This window comes from Pteropus medius, unplaced genomic scaffold (genome assembly GCF_902729225.1).
Source record: "Pteropus medius unplaced genomic scaffold, Ma_sr-lr_union100, whole genome shotgun sequence".
In the NCBI taxonomy this organism is placed as follows: Eukaryota; Metazoa; Chordata; class Mammalia; order Chiroptera; family Pteropodidae; genus Pteropus; species Pteropus medius.
Genome location: NW_024351730.1, coordinates 1,015,322 through 1,041,754, shown reverse-complemented (window position 1 = coordinate 1,041,754; position 26,433 = coordinate 1,015,322). Strand labels below are relative to the sequence as shown.

Genomic DNA, 26,433 nt, shown 5'->3' with positions numbered 1-26,433 from the left:
TATTAGTTAATCATGAATATTAATAATAATATATTCTATAAGATTTTCTGCTTTGCCTAACCACAGAAATTTAACTCCCTGCTATCTTAACCACAAAGTATAATCAAATGCCAAAATAGAAAGTATAAAAGTTGTACTCAAATCACAATAAAACGGAACAGTGTCACACCGCCTCTGAGTTGTGTAGTCGACTGTCTCCCGCGCCGACGCCTTGCCCATCTTCAGGGCCCCCTGGATCCTGTCGTGGCTGGACCGCGGCAGCTAGCGATGTTGAGCATCTTTCCATATATTTGTTGGCCATTTGTATGTCCTCTATGAAGAAGTGTCTGTTCAGATCCTCTGTCCATTTTTTGACGGATCATTTGTTTTTTTGCTGTTATTGAGTCATATGAGTTCTTTGTATATTTTGGATATTAGGCCCTTATAGGAGGCATTGCTTGCAAATATATTTTTCCATTCAGATGGTTGTCTCTTTACCTTGTTGACAGTTTCTTTTACTGACCAGAAGCTTTTTAGTTTGATGTAGTCCCATTCATTTATTTTTGCTCTTACTTCCCTTACCTTAGAGGTCAAATTCATAAAATCTTCTTTAAGCCTAAGGTCCTTGAGTTTAGTTCCTATGTTTTCCTCTACGCATTTTATTGTTTCAGGTCTTATATTCAGGTCCCTAATCCATTTTGAGTTAATTTTGGTGCGTGGTTATACACAACAGTCTAGTTTCATTCTTTTGCAGGTGGCTTTCCAGTTTTCCCAGCACTACTTATTAAAGAAGCTTTCCTTTCTCCATTGTATATTTTTGTCGAAAATTATTTGCCCAGATAAATATGAGTTTACTTCTGGACTCTCGTTTCTGTTCTACTGGTCCATGCGTCTATTTTTCTGCCAGTACCATGCCGTTTTGATTACTGTCGCTTTGTAGAATAATTTGAAGTTGGGCAGAGTGATGCCTCCAGCCTTGTCCTTTTTTCTCAGGATGGCTTTGGCAATTCGGGGTCTTTTGTGCTTCCATACAAATCTGATGATTTTTTTGTTCACTTTAAAAAATGCTGATGGGATTTTGATGAGGATTGCATTAAATCTGTATAATGCTTTAGGTAATAAGATCACTTTAACTATGTTGATTCTTCCAATCCAAGAATACGGAATATCTTTCCATTTCTTGTATCTTCTTCGATTTCTTTTAATAAGGTCTTGTAGTTTTCATTATATAGGTCCTTCACAGGTTTCATTAGATTTATTCCTAGGTATTTTTGTTGTTGTTGTTGTTGTTGTTGTTGTTGTTGCTATTGCAAAAGGGATTATTTTTTCCACTTCTTTTTCTGACACTTTGTTATTAGAATATAGGAACACTATGGATTTTCGAACGTTGATTTTGTATCCAGAGACTTTACTGTATTTGCTTATTGTTTCTAGTAGTGTTCTTGTGGAGTCTTTAGGGTTTTCTATATCGAGAATCATGTCATCCGCAAATAGTGACAGTTTGACTTTCTTCGTTTCCTATGTGGATGCCTTTTATATCCTTCTCTTGCCTGACTGCACTCACTAGGACCTCCAACGTTATATTGAATAACAGTGGCAATAGTGGGCAGCCTTGCCTTGTTCCTAATCTTAGAGGGAAGGGTTTTAGTTTTTCACCATTAAATATAATGTTGGCTGAGGGTTTGTCATATATGGCCTTTATTATGTTAAGGTACTTTCCTTCTATACCAATTTTGTTAAGTGTTTTGATCATAAATTTTGTTAAGTGTTTTGATCATAAAAAAGTTGTATTTTTCTAAGTACTGGTCCATTTCTTCTAGGTTATTAAATTTGGTGTTATGATCAAAACACTTAACAAAATTGGTATAGAAGGAAAGTACCTTAACATGATTAGGAACAAGGCAAGGCTGCCCACTATTGCCACTGTTATTCAATATAACGTTGGAGGTCCTGTATCTTGTCGAAGGCTTTTTCTGCATCTATTGATATGATCGCATGATTCTTATTTTCTAATTTGTTTATGTAGTGTATCACATTAATCAATTTGCGTATGTTGAACTATCCGTGTGCCCCTGGGATGAAGCCCACTTGATTGTGGTATATAATCTTTTTAATATGTTGCTGTATTCCGTTCGCTAGTATCTTATTTAGAATTTTTGCATCTGGGTTTATGAGACTGTAATTTTCTTTTTTTGTGTTATCTTTTCCAGGTTTTGTATCAAAGTAATATTGGCCTTATAAAATGAGTTGGAAAGTATTGCCTCCTCTTTGATTTTTTGGAAGAGTTTGAGGAAAATAGGTATTAAATCTTCTTTGAGTGTTTGGTAGAATTCACTGGTAAAGCCATCTGGTCCTGGACTTTTACTTTTTGGTAGGTTTTTGGTGACTGTTTCAATTTCTATACTGCTGATCGGTCTATTTAGATTTTTCAGTTCTTCTTGATTCAGTCTAGGAAAGTTGTATTTTTCTAAGTACTGGTCCATTTCTTCTAGGTTATTAAATTTGGTGTTATATACTTTTTTATAGCGTTCTTGTGTGATTTTTTTTTATTTTTGTGATGTCAGTCGTAATTTCCTCTCTTTCATCCCTGATTTTGTTCATTTGTGTCCTTTCTATTTTTTCTTTAGTGAGTCTAGCCAGGGATTTGTCAATTTTATTAACCTTCTCAAAGAAACAGCTCTTTGTTGCATTTATTTTTTCTACCATTTTTTTTTTCAATTTCACTTATTTCTGCTTTAATTTTGAGGATTTCTTTCCTTCTGCTGCCTTTAGGCCTCATTTTTCTTCCTTCTCTAGTTTTTTTTAAGATGAAGCGTTAGGTTGTTAATTTGGGCTTGTTCTTGTTTTTGGAGATAGGCCTATAATGATATGAACCTTCCTCTTATGACCACTTTTGCCATGTCCCAAAGTTTTAATATGTTGTACTATCATTATCATTCGTTTCTATGTATCTCTTGATCTCCCTTTTTATTTCTTCTCTGACCCAGTTATTCTTCAGTAGTATGTTGTTTTAGAGCCCTCATTCTTAATTCCCTCACACTATGCCACCCAGTCAGTGGACAGCAAATGTGCCCAAATTCATTAACAGAGAAATTAAATTTAATCAACAATGAGATCCTATCTTTTCACCCACCAGACTGGTAAAACTTACTGTAAAGTCTGATAAAATCTAGCATTTGTGAAACTGTCGGGAAACAGGTTTATAAGAGTGTATATTTTGGTGTGTAATTTGACAGTACCAATTAAAACTTAAAACGTGCATAAACTTGGATGCTGGAAAATCTGGAAGACTATAAATTAAACTGTTAAGAATGGTTATATCTAAGAGGATGAGATTTGGTAAAACTTGTTCTTTTTAAGTTAGTATTGCTATAATGTTTGAAGTTTTTACAATAGGGGACAAGAAAAAAAGTTGCATTGACATAGGTAAGTATCATGATGGCTAAAGTCCAAAATGAAATGAATATTTCTGGGATATTAAAAGGAAATGTTAGCAACTGATGATTAGATTAGATGGCTTATAATATTTCTGTCAACCCTACTATAAATTCTACTACTTTGGGAATTAAGAAATGATTCCTAGAGCCACATAGTGTACTTTTCTAAACAATTCATAATTTCTTTTGACAGTATTCCTAACAAGTAGTTATAAACCTCTTAAAGATACACTCTCCAATTTGAGTCCAAATCCCAGATCATTCTGTCCTTAAATATTACTTGTGCATTTTATACCATATTATATATTAATAATTAATCATGGCTTATTTGAAGTAAACTCTATGAAATAAAATACAAACGTTCCTCTATTTCTTGCCATATTACATTCTTAGAAACCTTATTCCTGACAAATGAAGTCATCCACACTGATAAATTTGTTTATATACTGCAATCATTTTCTTTGCTGCTAGATGGTTGGCTGTTAACACCAACAGGTGTTAATAAATAAGGAAGTAAAGTAAGAAGGGATTACAGGTATGATTAACATGTCCATCTGTGAATAGGCAAAGGAAAACTATCAAATTAAAAGAAGGAAGCAAACCATATGCATATTAAGAACTTACTATAAGCATTAAAAGGAAAGTTCAGAACATGAGCAATAAGTAAAAAATAGAAGGAAACATTTTAAAATATCTTGTTAATTGTCACAGTCTTGAAGAACTAATTGGTGTCACAGATTCTGAGATCTATTCTTTATCTTGATGTCCACAGTTCAGATGTAGTATTACTGTTTTTCTTCTCTACCCCTAGTTTACTGCAGCATTTTACCCAGAAGCTACAAAGTTATTTAGGCTATTTTTACTTCAGTTCTCGTGGGTACCAAAGGCTAAAAGGGTCTAAAAAATGTATGTTTTCAAATAATAAACATCTGATTTTCTCACTAGTTTCTAAAGTTATTTTACATACTCATTTTTCTACTGAGGCACAGACGTATAAGTTTAGACTCAATTTTTCTAGAAACTAATCAAGTAAAAGCTAAAATTTGATTTGGCTTTAGCTTTAACAATACAACAGAAATCTAGTGTACAAGAGAATGCTCATTTTAAACCATTGTAAAGGCTCTACAGAACTTACATTAAAGTTGTAACAAGTTAAGCTGTTTGGTCATATTAAAGTCTAACAAAAAGGAAGTGGAATGTCTTTATATAACTTAGAAAATCATAATTTTTCATGATCAAAAATATTTGGCTGAACTGTTTAGAAAAATCCTGTTCTTTCTTACCTATAAGGTTGTACTTTAATCCCATGATCTTGAAATTCCAGTGCTTTCTTAACAACAGCTTCATTTTCTTCTGGATAAACTGAGCATGTGCAGTAAACAACTGCTTGAGCTTTAGTAACTATATTTAAAGAAGATATAATTAACATAATGACCCCATTAATAACCTTAAACAAATCTGCTATGTTTCCAAACATCTATTTATTTATACTAATACTGCATGGTTTTTATGGGAATGATTTCCATAGATGCTTGCATGCATTAGTAAGGTAGTCTGTGGCCAATAAGTAACGTAAATCTAACTGGATTGTATGGAAATTGAAAATTCAATCTATGTGACCAACCTAGTTACAAACAGGTTACCATGAGCTTGATACTTCCAGCCACGCTTCTATAAGCTGTATCACATAACCAGTTAAAAGGGCTCTGGAAACACAGACAGGCGTGAATCCCAATTCTGTTACTTCCTGCTGTCTGAACCTGGGAAAATTACTTAAACTCTCAGATTTTTCATCTGTAAAATGAGGTAATGCTACTCATTTATTCACACCTATCAAGCACCTACTATGTGGTAGACACCATTCTAGCCATTCGAGATACACAGACAAAATCCCTGCCCCTGGGGAGCTTATTTTCCATGTTTTGTTGACATAATAAGACATAAATAAATAGAAAAATTACATCGTATTTTTAAGAGGTGATAAACACTATAGAGAAAAACAAATGGAGAATGGTTAGTTTCTGGAAACAATACTGTAATTTAAAATAGAGAAAACATTAAAAAAAATATACAAAGTTCCTAATCTTCCAATCAGCTTAATTTCATAGCTCATATATATATATATGATATATACACTATCATGTTTAAATTAATGTTTATTAGTAGCACCAACTAAAAGGACAGACCTTTTCTGTGCTTTACACTTTGTCTTATTTCTACTTCATGTATGCTGTTTCTTTATATATTGAATTATCAATACCCTATAATTATCTTTAAACATTTAGAGGTCAGGATTTATTCATACTCATATCCCTAACAACCAGCTTAATGCCTGAACTACAGTAGGCATTTGATAAACATGCACTGATTTAATAAAAGTTTATATAATTTCTCAGAGACTCCTAGATTTCCATATCCATGTGTAGAAGGGCAGTGGTACCCAGTATCTAAATGGTACTCAAATCTAAATGCAGTGATCAAAGCAATAATATAAATACTTAAAGAGCCTTGTTACTCAGATACCAAATCAAGAGATCTGGGCTTTATTTGTAATTGCATCTCTCTATTCTCAATTTAGCACTAAGAGAAATAAGAGTTTGATTAAAATTTAGATTGTAGAAGAGTTGTTAGGGGCAGGCACAGTGACAACAGAAAAATTACATCAAGAAACCAAAGAAAAATAAGAAAATAAAGCTGTACAATAATGGATGTACATAATTATTTCACTTCAGCATTAAGAAACTGTTAATTATACTTGCTAGCCTCTGTTAAAATGATAGTAAAGCATATTTTTTGTAGACAGATTAAAAAGGTAAAAATAAATATTGTTAATTGAAAGTGCTAAGATTGAGTGTTGTAGGAAATTCACTTATGGTTCACACCCCACTGCCTAATTATAATAGAGAAATGAAGTATTAATATTTCTAAGGTTTACAACATATTTTAAGGTTGCACTGATGACAAACTTACATTTCATTGCATGTGTTAGCTGTTCATATTGCTGTTGAGCAAGAACATGAAGTTTATCTTCTGACGTGCCTCCTTGAGAGAAATCTTTAAGTAAACCTGTATCTAAAAGCAAATAAATACTTTAAAAGATATCACTCTTAGAGGTTTTCCATATATTGCTATTACCGCATTATTTAACTTTTCAGTAATTTTCCCTATTAATAAGAATTTACATGAAAAATGTTTATTAAAACTAAGTATAGTATTACAAAAATGCTGACTTAAATATTTAAAAACTAAATTGACAAAACTAACTTTGTTTAATTTTAATTTAATTTTTATTTTTTTCTCCAAGTTCTTATGAGATAGTTGTCCAACTAGCCAACTAAATCATTTATGCACAGAAGAGAAAATGCAGTCAGTCTGGAGACTAATAGAGAAAAAGAGAAGATATTGATTTTCCAAGGTAGAAACTGATGAGTTATTGTAAGATCTGAGTAAGAAAAAACACACAAGAATATAATTAAAAATATTAACAAAAGAAATTTTGGAAGAAAAAAATTCAGAAAAGCAAATGTATGTCTTCATAACAGATCAAGAAAACAGATCAAGAAACTTTTCATTTCTAATTAATTTTAACATATTTCTCAATAATATTAACTAAGACATGTTTAATGCTACTTTATATAGATTATTTTATTCAATAACCCTTTTAACACTGAGAAAACTGTTGAAACTTACATTGAACAACTTGTTTAAAGTCACATAGCTACTAGTGTAGAGCCAGGATTCTAGCTCAGAAATATGACCACAGAGCCCAAATTGCTAACCTTTGTATTATTCTGCCTCTTGGTAACTCTCTGGACTATGAGAGCCAATTTTTTTTTTTTTTTTTTACCATATATTTGACTGTTCCCTATTCCAGTAATATCACTAAGGTTAATTAAACTCAATTTCTTCCCAATTTAGTTTTACACTTCACATTTTTCTATCTCTAGGCCAAAATTATCCATCACTTTTTAAAGTACTATACATTATTATACTCTAAAACCATATCAATGACATTTTCATCCCATTTTAAAATAATTACAAGTTGTTAGCAATGACCAACTTCATATATTACTCAATGGTTCTAACAGTTTTCAATGTTAAAATGTTTTCTAAAATGAATTCATGATTGCTTCTCTCCCACCTAGTACCTAAGTCTGACAAGTCTGGATTCATTCCCTAAGTTTATGGCTACTATTTCCACCATGGTCACTAGGTCAGCAGCTCCTTAAGGGCTCTGGCTATTATTGCCTCCTCAGAGTAAGCTTCCTTCAAAAGCCATCATTTTTTCCAGGTTTGCCAAAGACCACTTCTTGTTTTATCCTGTCACCTCAAAATATTACCATTACCTAGGAAACTTTTTATTTTCTCCCTTTTCATCATTTGTAGTTTACCTTGGGCTTTTCTCCCATCCTCTAGTTTATTTTTACTCATGGCTTATTCAGTTCTTCATTCCCACTTCAAGATGGCCCAGGATAGGGCCAGAGTCTCACAGTTCTAAGCTCTGCTTCTCTTAACTGTGATGCTTATTATAGCTGCTGCTATTTCTTCCCCTCCTCTTTCAGTGTCTAATTCTTCTTTGATAATTTCCTAAATTAGCGTAGGAATTTTCTCAGCCTAGCATTCTCCCACCCGAGTTAGTTATTCTTCTGTTTAACTCTCACTGGAAAGAAATTTTCTATAGTAGGTCAAAATTCCACATGAAACAGTATAAGTCCAATTAAAGATAATGTAGTTCAATGGGGGGAAAATATGCTAACTGATCTGAGTTTAAATCCAAGCTTTCCTACTTACTATCTACATGACCTTAGGCAACTTACTAAATTTCTCTGAGTCTTGGATTTTTCCCCTCTGTAAAATAGAGATAATAAAAATAACACTGTACTCAGAAAGTTATTGTGAATATTAAGTGATAGTGCATGTGCACTACCTACAATGTTGACTAAGACATAGTTGTGCTCAATAAATATTAATTCCTTTCCCTCCATTTTTTTCCTCCAGTTTTAATTGTGTCCTTGCTAGAAACAGAAAGGTCACTCACCATATTCTGAATATTAGTGGAATGTCTTCCTTGGCTAATATTCAAGTTAACCCTATCTATGCCTTTCAATATAAACAAAGGATTAGAGTAAGGCTCGGTTTCAGTTAATGAGGGGCAATACACTGTGATAAGACAGTGATCCGAAGTGCCAGCCTCAAAGTCAAAGTGGTTGTGTTTGAATCTGGGCTCTGACACCTACTAGTCAAATGACACAGTGGGGGCTTCACACTCAGATTCTGTACTTGTAAGATAGAGATAATAAGGCTATTTCATTGAGTTCTTTTCAGGATTTGATGAAATAATCCAAGTACAGCATTTCACTCAGTGCCTTATAAGTGCTCAGTAAATGTAAATGTTTAAAATTTATTAAAGAAGCAAAGAAAATATTCCTAGAATTAATATTTAATCTGAGGTATTCATAGCATAAAACATACATACTGGGGGTTAAGGAAGTCTTGAGTTTGAAAACCTGATTATGACTCAATTAGGATTATATTTAAAATAGAGTTTCTAGAATCAGGCAGCTCTAAATTTGACTCCTAGCTCTGCTACTAACTAGTTGTTTCACCTTATAAAAATGAATTAATCTTTCTGATTCTGTTTTTTTTATCTATAAAATGCCGATAAATTATAATGCCTATATCTTGAACTCTAGAATATGCCAGAATAGCACAATGGCCAGTATCTGTTCTGATTGCCGACATCTTTCCAATTACTAAATATTTTGAATATAACCTGTGCCCATATCTCAAAGGATTGGTTAAAGGATTAAATGAGGTAATGGATATAAAGTACACGATAGATAATATTTTATACATGGAAGCTATTAATAAATCAGATATATCTGACATCATTTAAATACTTTTAAATAATTTTATTTTTTAAATTATTATCAACATTTAGAAATTAAAAATTAAAACAAGTACCTTCATGCTCATTTAAAATAAATTCTACTGGATTACTAACACCTAGTCCTGAACAACGAGGTAGCAGCAGAATCACTTTAACTTTCTGTAATCTAATATCTTTTGATTCAATGTTAAGAAATGTCTCATGAAGTATTTCAATATCTGGGAGGAAAACAACATAGAAAAATTAATGTAAAAATATTAATTAAAAGTCAATGCAGTATATAAATATGCCTATTTACCATTGTACATTTTTAAATCTTCAACACCACCAGGTTATTTCAATGTAGTCAAAAAAGAGGACTATTCTTCTCTGATAACTTCCCAAAGTTAATATATGAGTTCTTAGTGTTTTCTCTTCACTTGAGAGAATGATTTTGAGGTTTAAATATTTCTACAAAAAATATAATTGAAGTTTTCCATTCTGAACTTCAGATTCCATTTAAAGCAGTATGCTATATAGGAGGGAAATGGCTTTGGAGGCAGAAATATCAAGTTTGATTCCAATTTCACTATTTACTAGCTATGTGGTTAAATCTCTCAAAGCTTCTGTTTCCTTATCCGTAAATTGAGATAATAATGCCTATTTCACCTAGTGTGGTGAAGACTGAAATTAAGTAGTTAAGCTTAGCATGATGCCTAGTCTACACTAAACGTTCAATAATGGTTATTTCCCTTTCCCATTTTTATCCCCTTTTATAGTCTATACTCCCCAGAAAAAAAAAAAAATAGGTATCAGCAGTATTTATGAGGCACAGTGTAAGGTCCCATAGGGACCTTGAAATTTAGCTTAAGGGGGTCTGCTCTCCCTCAAGTTATGATTCTCTATGCCCCTAACTTAAGGCCACCCCTCCACTTCCGCAATGGTTCCCATTTCCCTCACCTGCCAAGGAGTCACTCCTGAAATTGTCCCACCAACCCCATTCCTCTTGCCTGCTCAATTTTTCCCTATTCCTATTCTGTCTCTTTTGAAAAAATTTTTTTATCAAGTGGGCCTTTTCCTTTTTCCCATTTTTAACTTTTTATTGGAAACATTCAAACATATACAAAAATAGACATAATATGTAATAAATTCCCAAGTACTCATGATGGAGCTTCAATAGAGAACCATTCATGCCCAATCATGTTTCATCTATACCTGTACCCACTTCCATCACCCCCATATTATTTTGAATCTATAAATATTTCACCATGTATCTCTAAAAGATAAAAACTCCTTTTCAAATAAAGCCACATGAAATTTTTAAAGATAATTCCTTATTATATTCAAATAATAGCATCCAATCATGGCTCAAATTTCCCAAGTCACACGTTGAAAATGTTTTACGGTTTGTTTGAATTGAGATCTAAATAAGGTACACATGCTGCAATTGGTTGACATGTCTTATTTTAAACTTCTTTTTATAGGTTCCTTTTTCTTACCATTTATTTCTTAATGAAATTTGGTTATTTGTACTACCAGAGTTTCCCGCAGTCTGGATTTTGCTAACTGCTTCCCTAGAGTGTAGTTTCACATGTTCCTGTCTTCTATGCTTCCTATAAATTAGTAGTTGGATCTTTAGAAGCTTAATTAAATTCAGTGGGTATTTTTTTTTTTACTTTTCTTTATTCCTTTTTTTGTGTGTGAGGAAAGGGGAGCAAAACTACTTCACAAGTGGTATCATATTCATCAACTAATTTGCCTTCGTGGTATCAGCAAATGGGTTAAAATGTAATCACATGATAGTCCTTCCCTTATCCATGGTTTTGCTTGCCACAATTTCAATTACCTGTGGTCAAGCATGGTCCAAAAATACTAAATTTCCCCAACCATCAACATCATCTGCTCCTGACATCCAACCATTGACATTGTCATGGCTCGATGATCCAGGATCATCTAAAGCAGAAGATCCTCCTCTGACATTGCCAGGTCGTTAGTAGCCTAATGCTACATCACAATGCCTACATTACTCACCTCACTCCATTTCAGAATAGAGGTATTTTATCATCTCACATCTCATCACAAGAGGAAAGGTGAGTACAGTACAATAAGATATTTTGAGAGAGGGAGACCACGTCCATATAACTTTATTACAGTATTGTTCTATTTATTATTAGTTATTGTTAATCTCTTACCGTGCCTAGTTTATAAGTTAAACTTTATCATCAGTATGAATGTATAAGAAAATATACTATACATAGGGTTTAGTCCTATCTGTGGTTTTAGGCACCCACTGGGAGTCTTACATACCCTCTATGAGTAAGGGGGGGACTACTGTATTCTGATTCTATCATCCCTTTTTCATTTATTACCTGGAATACTTCTAAAAGGAGAAACTTCTTTTCTTCTACTGCTTGGTTACACAGTGATTCCTATTTTCCCTTGTTAACTAGGTAAAAGGTGGTCAACTACTTGAGAACTCTAATGTGTACACAAGTAATTAACTGCAGAGTAGCCACTACCCACTATGGCTGAGAGAAAATTGAAGAAGGAACTTAGAAAGTCCGAGGAGTGGGGCTCCTGCAAAGCTAAGATTTAGATCTCTGAGAAGAGGGCAAGGCTAACACTGCTAGGACTCTTGCATGGCCACCACAGTCTTGCAGTCTTGCAATGTCTCTCTAGCACCTCCTAATGGCAGAGCCTAGTATTGAGCCAGCAACAGAGAAATGGGAGTATGCAGAGTATAGTTCCAGTATCACAAAGTATGGCAAAGTGTGGGTTTGGGGCTAAGAAGCAATAATGTAATTCCTGGCCAGCCTCTGAATCCAGTTTTTCTTGATTCTTATCCCACTTCTCTAGTGGATCCTTTGCTAGATCCCTCTTATTCAACTTCCTGACATCTAAATTACATGTTCAACTTTAGAGATTAACTAATTTTCCAAAGTAGTACAAATTTATAATCCCACCAACGTTGAGTATTGCCGATGCCCCATCCACAAAGCAAAACAAAAATCTGTCAAAACTTTTTTTAGTTTTTCAGCCTCATTGAGCCTATAATAAGATGTTATCTTTGGTACCAGCATGATCCAATGAAAAACTTTTTAAAAATAAGAAGCCTAAGGGACTTAGCTTCTAATCCTAGATATTATCTTTGTCTCTTAAGCATTGCAATGACTGTGCTCTTATTTATTAAAAGACGATCATTTCTACCACCCACTTTAACTAATTGTTTGAACCTAAAAGCTAACTATCAAAAGTATACCAAAGTGCCAATATGTTCATTAATTTAAACTGAAGTTGTTTAACCAATATTAAGCAATAAGAACAGACTGATATAATATGGATTAGTGAGGATTTTAAGCGTATAGTTTTTATATATAGTTTTTTCATCACTAAAAAATAACAAATTCAAACATTTTGAATATTTCTAAATCTTGCAAAACATTAATTATCAAACAAATAAATATTTGTACATACTTTTACATCCCATTTTTGTAAAAAGGTTCTTCAAGTCAGGATGCTTAGCTTGTGATTGTACTCCACACACAAATATTTTTGAGGTATTATTATTCGTTAAGATTGACATATGGGCAACTGTATACCATGAACCGGTATTGACCATTAAGATATCATCATCCATATTTAATAAAGCCTTTACAGAATGAACAGCAAGACTTCGAGACTTGTCCTACAAGATAACGGTATGATTAGAATTTCAAAAGGTTTGACTAAAAGCATGAACTGACTTCTTTTTGCCTTAGATGAAGAAAGTACTTGGAGGAATCTTGAAGATATACCCTAACCCATTTTACTATAAAACATCTTAATACATGTTAAAATACAATGTTAGCAAACTGATAGAAATTGATTTAAAACAAAATACCTAACTTTGTTTAAATTATGACTGTTGTCATTAAACTTTTATGTAGTGATAAGGCAATGCCAAAATCCCAAAAATATGTGATTAATAGATTAATGATTTCCTTCCTTACCTCCCATTTTTATCCATTCATGAAAACCCACTCATCTGCTACTGCCATTCTTTCTTCCCCACTATGCTGTCATCCAAATTGCTACTAGTTCACAGAGATTAAAAGCTTGTTGACAAGTGTATAAAAGGGGGCTAGACAGATGGGGATTCTGCAGTTGATCTCAGTGCTCAATAGGGTGTCACTATAACATAAGGCCAAGAGATTCTGCCCAAGAATATGGGTGCAGTGAAGGGATAAACCTTAGAAGACTAAGGTGAATGACATAGAAATTGGAATCTAAGGACATAGAAATTAATTTAACTTAATTTTTGGACCTTTTATCTTTCATTTTATTGAAACCACATTATACCTCACATTTTCTTCCTCATTGATAGACATTATATTCCTCTTACAATTAAAGCTGTAAGACTATATTAAAGAGATAATGGGAAAGTATTACATATTGCATTTTCAAATGCAGGAAGGCACTAGCATCTTCTCCAGAGATGGAAGAAAGAAAAGATATTCTTGTACCTTCTCTTGAATCTTCCCTTGAGAGAGAAAAATATAGCTGGCGGGAACACAAGTCTCCCATCTATGAAATCTGGGGAGAATAGGTTTCTTACAACTTCACAAGACAAAGATGCCAAAGTATAATAAGAACACTGATTGTAGAAATATTAACTTTATTCAAGGTAAAAATGAGAGCTTATAAACTTCCCTGATAATCTATAAAAAATATAATCAGTGTGTTAGGGTTTAAGTGGAGGGATTCTTTGGATAAGTAGGATTATTGAAAATCACAATGAATGTAAATGTTAACTTACCTGAAATATCAGTTTATAATCTTTAAAAAGATCTATATTTAGAAGATCATTTTTAAGATGAGATGGAAAAATTAAGACATCATAGCAATGTTGGTCCACAGCAAAGATTTTATCATCAATATGCAGTACAGATTTAACTTTATTATAGCCTTTTTTCTTCAAACTATGATAAACTTCTTCAGGGCTGTAAATATACAATATTAGGTTGTAATTAAAATACATTAAAAATGTATTTAGCACTAGCATCTTTTTCCTACAATAAAAATATCACTGCATATAGTGCATCTAATGGAACTTACAATTTTAGCCAATAGTGAGTTAAAAAATCAAAACAGAAAAGTTATCATATTTATGTAATTACTTTTGGTAATTCGGTGATAAGATCCTGACTAAACTATAATTCTCCAATACTCCCCCAGATGTGGCTCCACCCATTAAAAAGGTAATATTTCTTACCACGTTATTTTGAAAGGTTAGCAATTTAAAATATGAATAAAGAATTTGATTAAACTCTTACCTGATTTTACAAGTATTTATCCAAGCATAAAGCGGTAAAGTGGAGGCCCTTAGTTCCTGGTTCCTAACTGTTTCTGGAAGAATGTTGTAAATTGAAAGGGCATCATGTTTGATTCGACATCTTGCCAATGCTGCAGCCAATTTTGTCTTAAAACTAGAGACAGAAAATCCATTCTTGGTAACACTGCATTCAAGACTAAAATATTCCACTAAAAATGTTAACAAATTAAATATTAACAGATTTCAATTTTTAACAATCCTTCAATCATTCTATTTCAAATCTTGGTAGTCTAAAATAAAAATGTGCCATATTTGAAAATAGAAATCTAATAATCCTGCTTCCTTTTTTTTGGTTTTTGCTGCCCCTGTATAGTTGTGCATCTCTTCAGATATTTATATCAATTATGGATTGACAGATCTGATGTAGTAAAAGAGATAGGATTTAGAGTCAGACAAATCTGAAGTTAAATTTAGGTTCTGTCAATTACTAGCTGTGTGACTTCAAGATGGCAACAATGTAGTCTTGATAAGATTAAAAACCTTTCATGAATCTGTATCAAACCCTTCCCAGTACTGATAATCTCATGCCTCAAAGTTCCAAATAACAGAAAAGAAACACAAGAATTGGTTAGCATCGCCATGAAGACCCAATCATTTTTCTTGATCTCATAGCCCAAATTTTTAAAAATGAGAATATGGGACTTAATTGACCCATATTTAATCATTTTCACAGTAGAAATCTAATTGAATAATAAATCACAAGGACAACCTTGAATGAGAAATGGGGAAGAGATGCCACAAGAGTCGAGTACAACCAGAGTGGTGTGTGTGGCTGCGCAAAGTAGTGTATGTGCCTGCCAAAAGCCTAACAAAATCAAGCTTATTATCTATCTACTCAGTAGAATGAGAATTTTTCACCTAAGAATATGTGAATATGCATACTTGCATGAGAGAGTGGAGAGTGGGGAGGAGAAGGAGAGAGGGAGAGAGAGGGAGAGAATGAGCATAGGGGTACTTGGGGAGGATAGGAAGGGTTATCAAACATTAAGCCTTCAAGGGCTATGATAAAATAAGATTTGTGTAATGTTATGTCCTAATGTCACAGAATTACAGTAAGGGATACTAAAAACAATTACATAATACATTAACATACATCAAAGAATAAATTAATATAAAGGAGGTGAGTTACTGTTCTATATTATATATGAGTACAGGCTAGTTTTGATTTAACAGTCTTTCCAAATACTTACATAGTTCAGTAGCATTACCATAATTAATACTACTGACTGAATTATTTAATCATGAAACAGATTAGTGTATGAAGCCTAGAAAAATATACATGTTGTATATACGGGGTGAGTACAAGAAAAAATAATTTTCAAAATTTCCAGATAGCAAATTTCAAACTCTAAATTTTATTATAATTTAATCACACAAAAATAAAGTATATATACAGTTATACAGATTTTTATATAAATATACAATATCAGATTGAGGACAAAGGTCAAATCTAAATGCTATTAGGATAACTAGACATACTACTTGTGTAAATGAAATATCCTGTAGTTACTAAAAAAACTTCTTCCATAGCTGTAAGGCAGACTGCAATGATAAAAATGGAAGCAAAAATAGGCTTTTCCAACATTCTTGATCCAGAAGTCCATCTCCTGCTACAATTCGAATGTTATCACAGAAAGTTGCTCAATTATCTTTTACCAGCATTCCTGTTGTACATATAGCCAGAGCTTTCTTTTTGTATATTAAATTGTAGTTATGAAATTCCTAATCTTAAACATCTCACAAATATCTCACGGCTACAACTGACATGGGATATGACTGTGTCATACCTTTAATCTTCCAGAGTACTTCAGCCAAGCCTCACTATCCTAAGTAGAAAGAGTAATAGCATATAAATGGTTAAAGCTTGGGCACTGGAGTCAGCCTTCCTGAAATTTAAATTCTGGCTACTGCCCTTTCTAGGTCTACGGCATTAGATAGGTTCCTTTCTGTGCTTCAATTTTCCCAGTTGTAAAAATACAGTTTGGTAACGGCATCCACCTCATAAGGCTGTTATGTAAAGAGCTTCTTGTAACAGTAATTAATACATATTAAGTGCTCAATAAATGTAAGCTATTAACATTACTCCATTACCTGAGTCCTTTGGTCTGAGCCTTCAATGATTTAAATGAAACTACTTGAATTTCTCATAACAATACAAAATTGGATATCCTACTGACAACTGTTTCAAATTATTCACTGGGTAAAAGTCTTCCTACAATATTGTTGTTGTTGCTATATTGTGAGTTCCATTAAGCAACAGCATAATAACAAAAGCTCTAACAACAGTAGCGCTTAACATTTATTGACCGTTTACTATGCGTCTGGCTCTAACCTAAGCATTTTACATACATTAATTTAATTAGTTCTCTCCGCCAATTTTAATTTTTATCGCCATAGTAGGTTTCTGCTGATATTTAGGATAAACGACAAAACAAAATGAAAACATATTAGTTTGTTCTTAACTAAACAAAAGTTTTCAATTTGGCAAAGCGGTAGGTTCTTATCTACTTTTGGAATTTTCTCATTTGATACATTATTTTTTTAAAGAGCTATAAACAAAGCCAAGTAAATAATAGCTGTTTCAAATGAAGTTTAATTTCTGTATGTGCTAAAATTACTAGGAATTTTTCATAATTTTCCAAACACTTACAAATTGGATCTTGCAATTCAAGATTTCAAAAACAATTTGATTTTAAACAGAATATTTAACCTGTTCAAGACTATAAAGGAACTTAAGAAACTTAGGAACTTTTATGTTTTTCTCTATAACTTTTAACACTTACCTACACATTATACTGCATAGAATTTTACCAATGAAAATAATAATAAAGATTTCATATAAAACATCCTTTTCACTTTTATAGTTACCTGTTAAGAAGGTTCTCTACTTCTTGAACTTCTGCTACGGACTCTTCGTTATCAGAAAGGAAACGAGCTTGAAATTTTCTATCTTGAAAATCATACAGCATCACAATAATTAGACTGCTCAAATGATCTGGCTACCAAGGGGAAACACACATGAAGAAAAGTATTCAAACAATATCTAATAGCAATAATTTCCATTTCATTATTTTCATAAGAGAGCCAGGAAGATGACTATTTTTACATAGTCTGGTTGGATTGAGAGTTAAAGACTTCAAAACAGAAAAAAAATAAAAAGTCCAGTAAAAACTTAACTTTTCAAAATAGACAACTTTGGGTATGTTCATCAAAATGAAAGGACTAAAGTCAGTCTTAGAAGTATTACAAGTAGGAAAGAGTTAAGGATATATTTTGAAGAAGTCTCAGCTTTAAGCAAATTAGTTATGACTTAAATCTGAAAGCTTTTTAGTACTTTCTAAATAGCAATCATGAGACCGCTAATGATATAAAAGTTGTCTACTTACTATTGTGGTACTTGGGAAGATATAGCTATCTATTAATATAGTTTCTAAAATATCTTGATCTGCAAAACAAGAAAAATGTTTGTTACTGAATATACCAAAGCTGAAAATAAAAGTTTTGGAATCAAAATACACTTTAGACAAAACACTTTTACTTTCATATCTGAAATATACCTCAATTCTTGAAAAAGATTTAAATTATAATAACATGATGAAATATTTGTAATCTTTATAAATCCTGGATCCTTATGACCCATGCTCCACATGGAATCAGTCAAAGGCACATTATCTGAATAGTTCAAGTATTAATAAAGAAATTCCAACCTTTATGTCTTTTGAAAAATATCAAAACAAATCTAATTCATAATGTCTTATCCTTTTTATGTGTTACTGGATTCAACTTGCTAATATTTTATTTAGGATTTTTGTTCTCTGTTTATGCTCATGAGAGATGTTGATCTATAATTTATTTTTTTGTAATATCCTTGTCAATGTTGGAATTAGTGTTATGCTGGCCTTATAAAATGAGTGGGAAAAGTTCTATTCTCTTGAAGAATTTGTGTTACATTGGTATTATTTCTTAGTTTGTAGAATTCACTACTGAAGACACTGATAAGATAAAATGACACTTAATCTAAGACCCAAATGACAATGAGCTAATAATTTGCCATGTAAAAAGCATTCCAAGCAGAGGGATAACTGCAAAGGTACTAAGTGGAAACAAATGAATATACTTAAAAATCTCCACAGGATACAAGTATTCCTTTTGCTATAACTACTTAAGCTATATATACATCATATACCAAATGCTTTAATCAGTGGAACAGTAAGCTAGGCTAGCTTCAATTCATTCAGCATTTACAGGACACCTACCATATGCACATTCAATTTCAGTTTTGATTTAGGAGATGGGAAAACTAAGAAGTGACTAACTTGTGAGCACAGACTCCAGTTTTCTTAGGAAGTCCTTTGGGAATCATTATCCATATTTTAGCTACCAATTATGGCTATATTGTACAAGATAATATCCCCATTTCACTTATAAGGAAGATGAAGTTTAGAGTTTCACACCCTTAGTACTTGCAAACCGATTCCTATCTACTTCATAGTTTCTCAGCATGAGTCCCAATTTTGTCACAGTATATAGAGGCATCATAAGAATGAAGGACTTCTAAGATAGCAGACTTGCACAGGCTGTAGAACTTTGAGCAATGGAGAGGCAGAATGAATGTAAAGAAAACAAAACACGATTTTGCCAACACTGGATTTTTTCCTCCTCGGGTTCTTGTCAAATACCATCTTCGGATTGCCTTTGATATTGTACAGAATGAATTACTTTTGTATATGTACAATTAACATAACATTTTGCATAGTAATATCCACATTAATAATAGTTGCATACTTTTGATAGTACTTTCTATATGCTAGACATTGTTCCAAGTGCTTTCCATACATTAATTCATTTAATTCTCATAACAACCTTATGATTGAGGTATCATCGTTAACCTATTTTACAGATTGGGAAATGAGGCACAGAATGGTGAAGTAAGATGTTCATAGTAACACAGCAAATTGCAGATCAGGGGTTGAAATCCAGACAATCTGGCACCAAAGTGCATGCTCTTCATAACACAGTGCTGACTTTCCATATCTTACTTTTCTAAGAAACCAGAGTGGCTAAATAAAACACTGCTGATGCCTGATCTGGGTAATCAGGACTTACTTGAAGATCGTAAATCTTGCCTATCCTAGTTCAGCGCAATAGCTCCATAGCTCCAATGGTCTCTTGTCCCCCACTAATTAAAGCCTTTTCTCTTTAATCTGTTGAAGGGAACTCTTAATTCCCGTTCCTCATGTTTTCAATGTGGAAGGCCTTCCCTAGAGAAATATAGCTGGACTCTTCCAACCCCTTACCACTTCCTATGAAAGAAAAATTGAGTTTGATTGGTGAAACTGGAAAAAGGGACTAGAGTGCACCTCTCACCTTCCTCCCTCCCTCTCTCCCTCTCTTCCTTTCTCTCTCCCCATCCATCTACTCCCCTCTCTGCCAGCTTATCTGCAGGAGGGATACATGAATTCCAGGCTGCTCTTTGCCACGTGCCTTCTGCGAGTTGGGGTGGAGGGGTTTGAGCTTCTTCAGCTGAGCCTTGTCAGTGGTCTCCAAACTTTCTGGCACCAGGGACCAGTGTTCCTATGAGAATCGAATGTCTGATGATCTGAGGTAGAGCTGAGGCAGTGATGCTAGTGCTGAGAAACGGCTGCAAATACAGACGAAGCTACACTTGCTCACCAGCTGCTCACTTCCTGCTGTGCAGCGCAGTTCCTAACAGGCCTGAGGCCCCAGGGTTGGGAACCCCTGGGTTAGATAGAAGTCTCTAATTCAGAAGTAAAGTATTTGCAAGCCACTTGATTGGAGATCTAAAGCCATATCCCCAAACATCTTTTCCCTCTCTCTCAACTGGTTCCAAATGAAGGGAGAGTGCTATTTATAGGACCCCTAAAACTCACATAGTCCATCTGGTCATCCTTTCCATTCTGGAAGAAAAATGGAAGATGTTTCTTCTTTTGACTCTCTCCTAGGTTCTCCCTCTCTATTTTTATTATGTATTCATAGTTTCCTTCATAGGAGGGACCTCTAGAACCTTCACTTCAAGAATGTCAAGGCCCTCCTATGATTGTAAGACATAGATAGGGTTTTATATGTATGGAAGGAGGGAACCAACAAAATTATTCAAGTCTTTTTGGCAAAATTAGTAAGAGCCACTAACATTTTTGAAAGAATATCTGAGAGAAGTAAATACCAGGGAAAACAAACTGGCATCACCAAATACAAAATCGTTATACAGTTAAAATGAAACAATGTAGAAACAAACAAAAACAAACTAGAATTAGGCATGAGATTGCTATTCTACCATCATTTCGAACAGATAAAACACTTTCTCTTTTTATCTTTCTTCCTGCTCAGTATCATTTAATCTCTTCTTGTGCTTCCCTCAAATTTTCACCTGCATCATTTAATCTCTTCTTGAATTTCCCTCAAATTTTCACCTGCATCATTTAATCTCTTCTTGAGCTTCCCACAAATTTTCACCTGCAAAATGAGAATCTTCCATCTCAAGGGACTGGTATATCAAATGATATAAATTGTTTTGTGAATTACAAAGAGCTGTGTAAATATAAGTTATTATTGTCATTCAAGAAAATTGCTTTTAACCTCTTAGGGTGACAACCAGAGCTAAAGAGGTTATTGATCTAGATCATTTTTCTAATAATTCACTGTGCAATCAAGAATTAACTAAGCAGGCCCGGGTGGCCAAACCTTGCACATTCCAAAAAACGGTTTTGCCCTTGATATAACCTCTATAAACCGTTAGAATATCTTGCCGTCTGATACAAGCTTTTTCACCTAGGGCCTTGGGCAACATGGTATCAGTTTGACTTCAGGAAAAAGAGAGATTAAGGTCAGCCACAGGGCTCTCCTTGTTTTTACATGACTGATCCCCAACAAAAACCCGAGACAGCGGCTTGGGTGAGCTTCTCTGGTTGGCAATACTTCGTGTGTGTTGTCATACATTGTTACTGGGAGAATTAAGCACCAACCATATGATTCCATTGAGAAGAGACAATAGGAAGCTTGAATCTGGTCTCTCCTGGACTCTACCATATATACCCTTTTCTGGTGCTGATTTACTCTCTAACCTTTCACTGTAATAACCATGAGTATAACAGCTTTGCTGAGTTCTGTGAGTCCTTGTGAAATCATTGACCCTAAGGGTGTCTTAGAGACTCCCAACTACAATTACTAAATCCTAAAACCATAACCAAACCATACATTAAGCATTTACAAGGTTTTTCACTGACAGGTTAGATGATTCTGAAATGACCAGGTTAATGCCACAGCCAGTTCCTGGGACTCAATGTTCACCAACTACCACATACCGCTAGAGAGGTTAGAGAAAGAATTAGCCCAGGAATAAGATAAAAAATTTCAGGGACATTTCTTTCCTCAAAGTTTTTTATTTTTTCCTTTATTTGTTGTTCGTTAATTTATTTTTTAAGAAATCCTTTTGCCAGTTTTTTTTTTTTTTAATATTTAGTATTCCTTGAAACATCCAGAGATTCTTTGAAAAAATAAATTAGCTGCTAGTACTTTACTTCTTTACAGAAGTCAAACAATAGGAATAGGCTACTCTTCATTACCTCCTTTAGCGGAAAAGTGATCTTGGGGCTATTTAGTAAAACAGGAATAATGGCTGTCTTTACTTCAAAAAACATTATACCAAGCCCTTTAAACCTTTAAAAGGTTAATCAGATAAATATACTCTCTGCATATACACAAAGAGGGACATCAACAAAGGAGCAAACAATAAAAGTGAAAAACATAAAACACAACTAAAGGAATATACTTAACACTTGTATAATTAAGGAATTTTTTGCCATTTTTTTCTTCCCCTTGTATTTCCTAAAAAAAAAAAAATATATAGTAATATGATCAAATTACCTGTTCACAAAATCACTAATAAAAAGGACCATTACCCAAGCTTTCTTTAACTTGTACATTAACCTTTACAGCTTTGCTGCTCCTAAAAAAACCTGAGGAAAGAAATCCTGAGGTTTTTTTTCTGAACGGTGATTCTCTGAACTTATACTATATAAACCAAATGTGAGTTAACAAAATATCATGTGAAAATATTGATAAAACACTAATAAATGCAGAAAGTAAATGTGAAATAAATGATAGCTTCCAATATTTTAAAGCAAAATATCAGGCTCTTAATTATTTTGGAAAACCACTGCATTTAGGAATTCTGGTTTTATTCCATTTGAACATTCAGATGTTATATAGATAATTCAAGCAATATATTATTATTGTAAGAAAGTATCTGTACCAATTAAACACCAAAGCCAACTTATTTTAGAATTGGAAGTTATAAAAATGAACATTTCAAACAAAAGCAGGTTTGTAAAGGCAATAATTTATCTAAATGGGATTTTCTGGGTCATTGAAAAATATCAAGTAGTAATAAGACCCTTTCATAAAACAAAAATAAAGATTGAAAGAAAAAGATAAATCTACTACACACATGACCATAGCATGACCATCTAGTTAGTACATAATTTTTCATAAAATAATTTCAAGCTTTTAGAATTGATTTCTAAAGGTAAGATTCAATATTCTATTAAGAAAACAAATTGTCTATAATAGAGTTTTGGCATTAACATTAAATACCAACTAATCAACATATATGCCCAGTCTGCATTTCATTCTTGCAAGGAGAAATAGAAAAATGTTCATTTGACTGATTATTTAAAGTGCAACACTTTGGTTGGTCTTTAAAAGTACATTTTTTAAAGGGGTTTAGGGAAGGAATGAAACAATCTGAAAGATTAAATTGGAGGAGGAAAAGATTTTAAAAGAAAAAAAAAAATCACAAGCCAAAGAAACAAAGAAAATTAAAGAGAAGTTGCCTCTTAACATAAAACAAATTTTTCTGTTAACAAATTCCTGGCTTCAGAGTTGAACTACATCATCTCTGCAGACAACCAGAAATATAAATCATGTCTAAGAAACTAATGGGACATTTGAACTCAACTAAACAACTTTTAACTACCTATGTGCAAGGATGGGCAAGTCCCAGTAAGTATTAATACTAAAAATGTATATGCAAATGAGTGTTGCACTTTCAAAGTGTTTCTTTATAAGCCATATGCTCATTTCAATATGCTGCTAATACTCCAAACATTTCTGGAACTTCTCTTTAGAACTATATTGAGTCAGTTTACAAACCAATATAAACTTTAGGGTTTAAATTATAGTATACTGTACTATATTATATTAATATAGTATAATTATAACTAGTACAAAAACAAATGTCCCCAGGCCATGTTACTGCTTACCCTTAGAAAAACATTTGGTTCTGCCCCAGGGTCAGCTCCACACTCAGAAGCTGTTAATTAACCATCACTGAGGGACTCCGAAACATTGCATCTCAAATCATAGAAGCAAATCAAAAAGGGAATTTATGAAAGTTTGGAGGAATAAATTCACAAGCTCCCAAAATTAAAGCTAATGGCTATGAATGGGACCGTCTTTATTGGGGTTGATTTAATTTTGTTATTTTAAATATATTGCACCTTTTCTTTGTATGCCATCTGTTTCTCTCCCCCGCCCCTTTACTGGTTTTTTTATCTGTGAAAGTTCACACACTAAAATACAAGATGTAAATATAGAGAATGGAAAATAACCCAAGGACAGAGAGATAAACTGTATTTGGATACTTCAATGGATTCTTGTACTTCCTGCTAATGGAATTGTTTCCTTGTTCAATTTAATGGCTGTGAATTACATGTAAGAACAAGGCACTAAGCAAAATCTACAGTGAAAACCAGGCTTGAAAGAGCTTGTTTTACTGGAACTCTCCTAATTCCTTAACATTTGCAACTGACCAAAGATATGCATATGCCTGAAAACAAAATATGATGTGTAAGAGGGGGCGAAAAGGGGGGACTGCACTCCACAAATCCTGTCATTTTCGTTTAGTGCTGATCTTCAAGACTGGTACTACTCACATTTCAGGGCACTGAAAGCCAACTCATAGGATAAACGCTGCAAGGACTCATCCTCAGACTCGGACGAGGACCGCAGGGGTTCATTTCCATACTTTATTAAGACTTTCTCTGGTGACTTTTCGATTCGAATACCCTGAAAGATGTTTGCTGCCATAACGTAAACAGAGTCCGGATAACCAGTTTTTTCGAGTAAACCAGGTGAGTTTTTTTCGCTGGATGTTGCGTCATCTGACAGTGCCAGGGAAGCGAGTTTGGAGATCTCTTCTGTATTTTCGCTGGAAAACTGCAGTTCATTGGTGGAGTTTAACATGTTTGCCCCTTGACTTGTCGGTAACTCAAGCTTGAATTACAATTCAGATGTTCCAGGAAATGGTTGTCCTTGTACCGTAAGCATCGTCTCTGTTCAAAGAAAAGGTTATCTCAGTAAATCACTATTTCCGCAGGACCACACCTGGTGGCCCACTCTATTGTGGCCTTACCGACTAAGAGGTGGCATTTACTGGCCCATCTGACCATTAAATATTTTGAGCTGGACAAGCTCCAATGAAACCTCCACACATTCAAAAAGGAAGAGAGGTGGAGACGGCTTGGGAATCGCCTCCGAAGCAACGGTAGACGCTTCTTCCCTGGCCGGTTTGGGGGCAGAGCTCTTCAGTGAGCCGCGTTTTCGGCTCCACGGGCGGGACGCGAATCCTCCCTTACCCCAGAGGGCGGATGTTTCCCGGGGCTTTGGGGACGGAGACGCGGCAGCCGCTGCACTTCGGGCACCGAAGGCTGGTGTCTGAAACAGTGCCCTCGGGAGCCCCGGGATGGCGGAGCGGCGACGGCGACCCGCTAAGGCCGTTTGGCTCAAATGCAGCCTCACCCACCCGCCGGGTTCGGGGCGGAGGGACGGGGGGGGGGCGGGGAGCGGGGAGGGTCGTGGCCTCCGGCGCTCCCTTCGCTCCGGTGCCCGGAAGGAGGACTCGCCTCAGGGCTTCGCCAGGCCACGCGCTGTCCCTCTTCGCGGACGTGGCGGCGGAGCCGGGTGGCGCGAGGTGGAACACGGGGCCAGGGGACGCGCTCAGGCCGCCGCCGAAGGTAGGCCTCTTAAGTCTCCGGCAGCTCCCGCCCCGCCCAGTACCCGGGTCTCTATGGCAACCGACAGCCGAGCGGATGCGCCCGAGGGCCAGTCACGCGGGATTTGGCCGGTGCCGCCTCTCGCTGAGCGAGTTGCTTGTCCTCTGTTTTGGGGATACCTGTGCCAGCGCCACCTGTCCCCGTAGTCCAAGACCGTTTGTACTGCTGTATCGCACGATCCTGAGGGTCCTCGACTTCCCCCGAATCACAGCGGTCCCTCTTTCCCGACACATCCCCTACGTTCTCCTTGAAAGCCAGAATTTTTTTGTATCTCTGACAACGCCTAACTTAGCAGGTTTAGCGGGGGGAGGGGCACAGGAAATGTTAAAACAGATGAGAATAGAACTGCTGAAGAAAAGAGAAAAATAAAAAGACGAGCCTACTTTATTTCCGTGTTTTTTAGAACAATACATTTCATGTTAGACAGACTCTTTAGGGGTAAGTCGTTTAAAGATCTTTGCTCATTTAAGACCGCCTCCCTCCTTTCCAGAAGCTGCTCGCGAAGAATGGCGTTGCTGAAATGGACCTTCAAAAGATCGAATTCTCCCCACTCTCCAAATTATAGAATGGAACTAGGAAAGTAAACCTCCCCAAAGGGTTTTAATATGGCTAATTTTTGAGAGCCCTAGAGTGAAGTCTGCATCAAAGAAAAATCAGCTGTGTTCATTCTTAAACGTAGTAGAAAAATGGAATAACCAAATTACT

The 26,433-nt window shown here is 34.7% G+C and overlaps 1 protein-coding gene across 6 annotated transcripts in view; it reads right to left on the bottom strand.

Moving 5' to 3' along the window:
* The window catches only part of NSUN7 (NOP2/Sun RNA methyltransferase family member 7), a 65,842-nt gene extending 40,370 nt beyond the window's left edge, over positions 1–25,472 (bottom strand). For 4 of the 6 annotated variants that reach the window (XM_039845066.1, XM_039845064.1, XM_039845067.1 and 1 more), the window contains exons 1-9: positions 24,610–24,957; positions 18,043–18,101; positions 17,525–17,655; positions 14,598–14,750; positions 14,081–14,264; positions 12,760–12,970; positions 9,381–9,524; positions 6,387–6,488; positions 4,700–4,817 (exon numbers count right to left, since the gene is read on the bottom strand). In XM_039845066.1, coding sequence (XP_039701000.1) covers positions 4,700–4,817; positions 6,387–6,488; positions 9,381–9,524; positions 12,760–12,970; positions 14,081–14,264; positions 14,598–14,750; positions 17,525–17,655; positions 18,043–18,101; positions 24,610–24,919 — 1,412 coding nt within the window. In that variant the 5' untranslated portion in view covers positions 24,920–24,957. Of the gene's footprint in view, positions 1–4,699; positions 4,818–6,386; positions 6,489–9,380; positions 9,525–12,759; positions 12,971–14,080; positions 14,265–14,597; positions 14,751–17,524; positions 17,656–18,042; positions 18,102–24,609; positions 25,009–25,311 lie in introns of those variants that run through there. The other 2 variants (XM_039845062.1, XM_039845063.1) reach the window with 2 other exon arrangements.
* Positions 25,473–26,433: the final 961 nt, after the last annotated feature.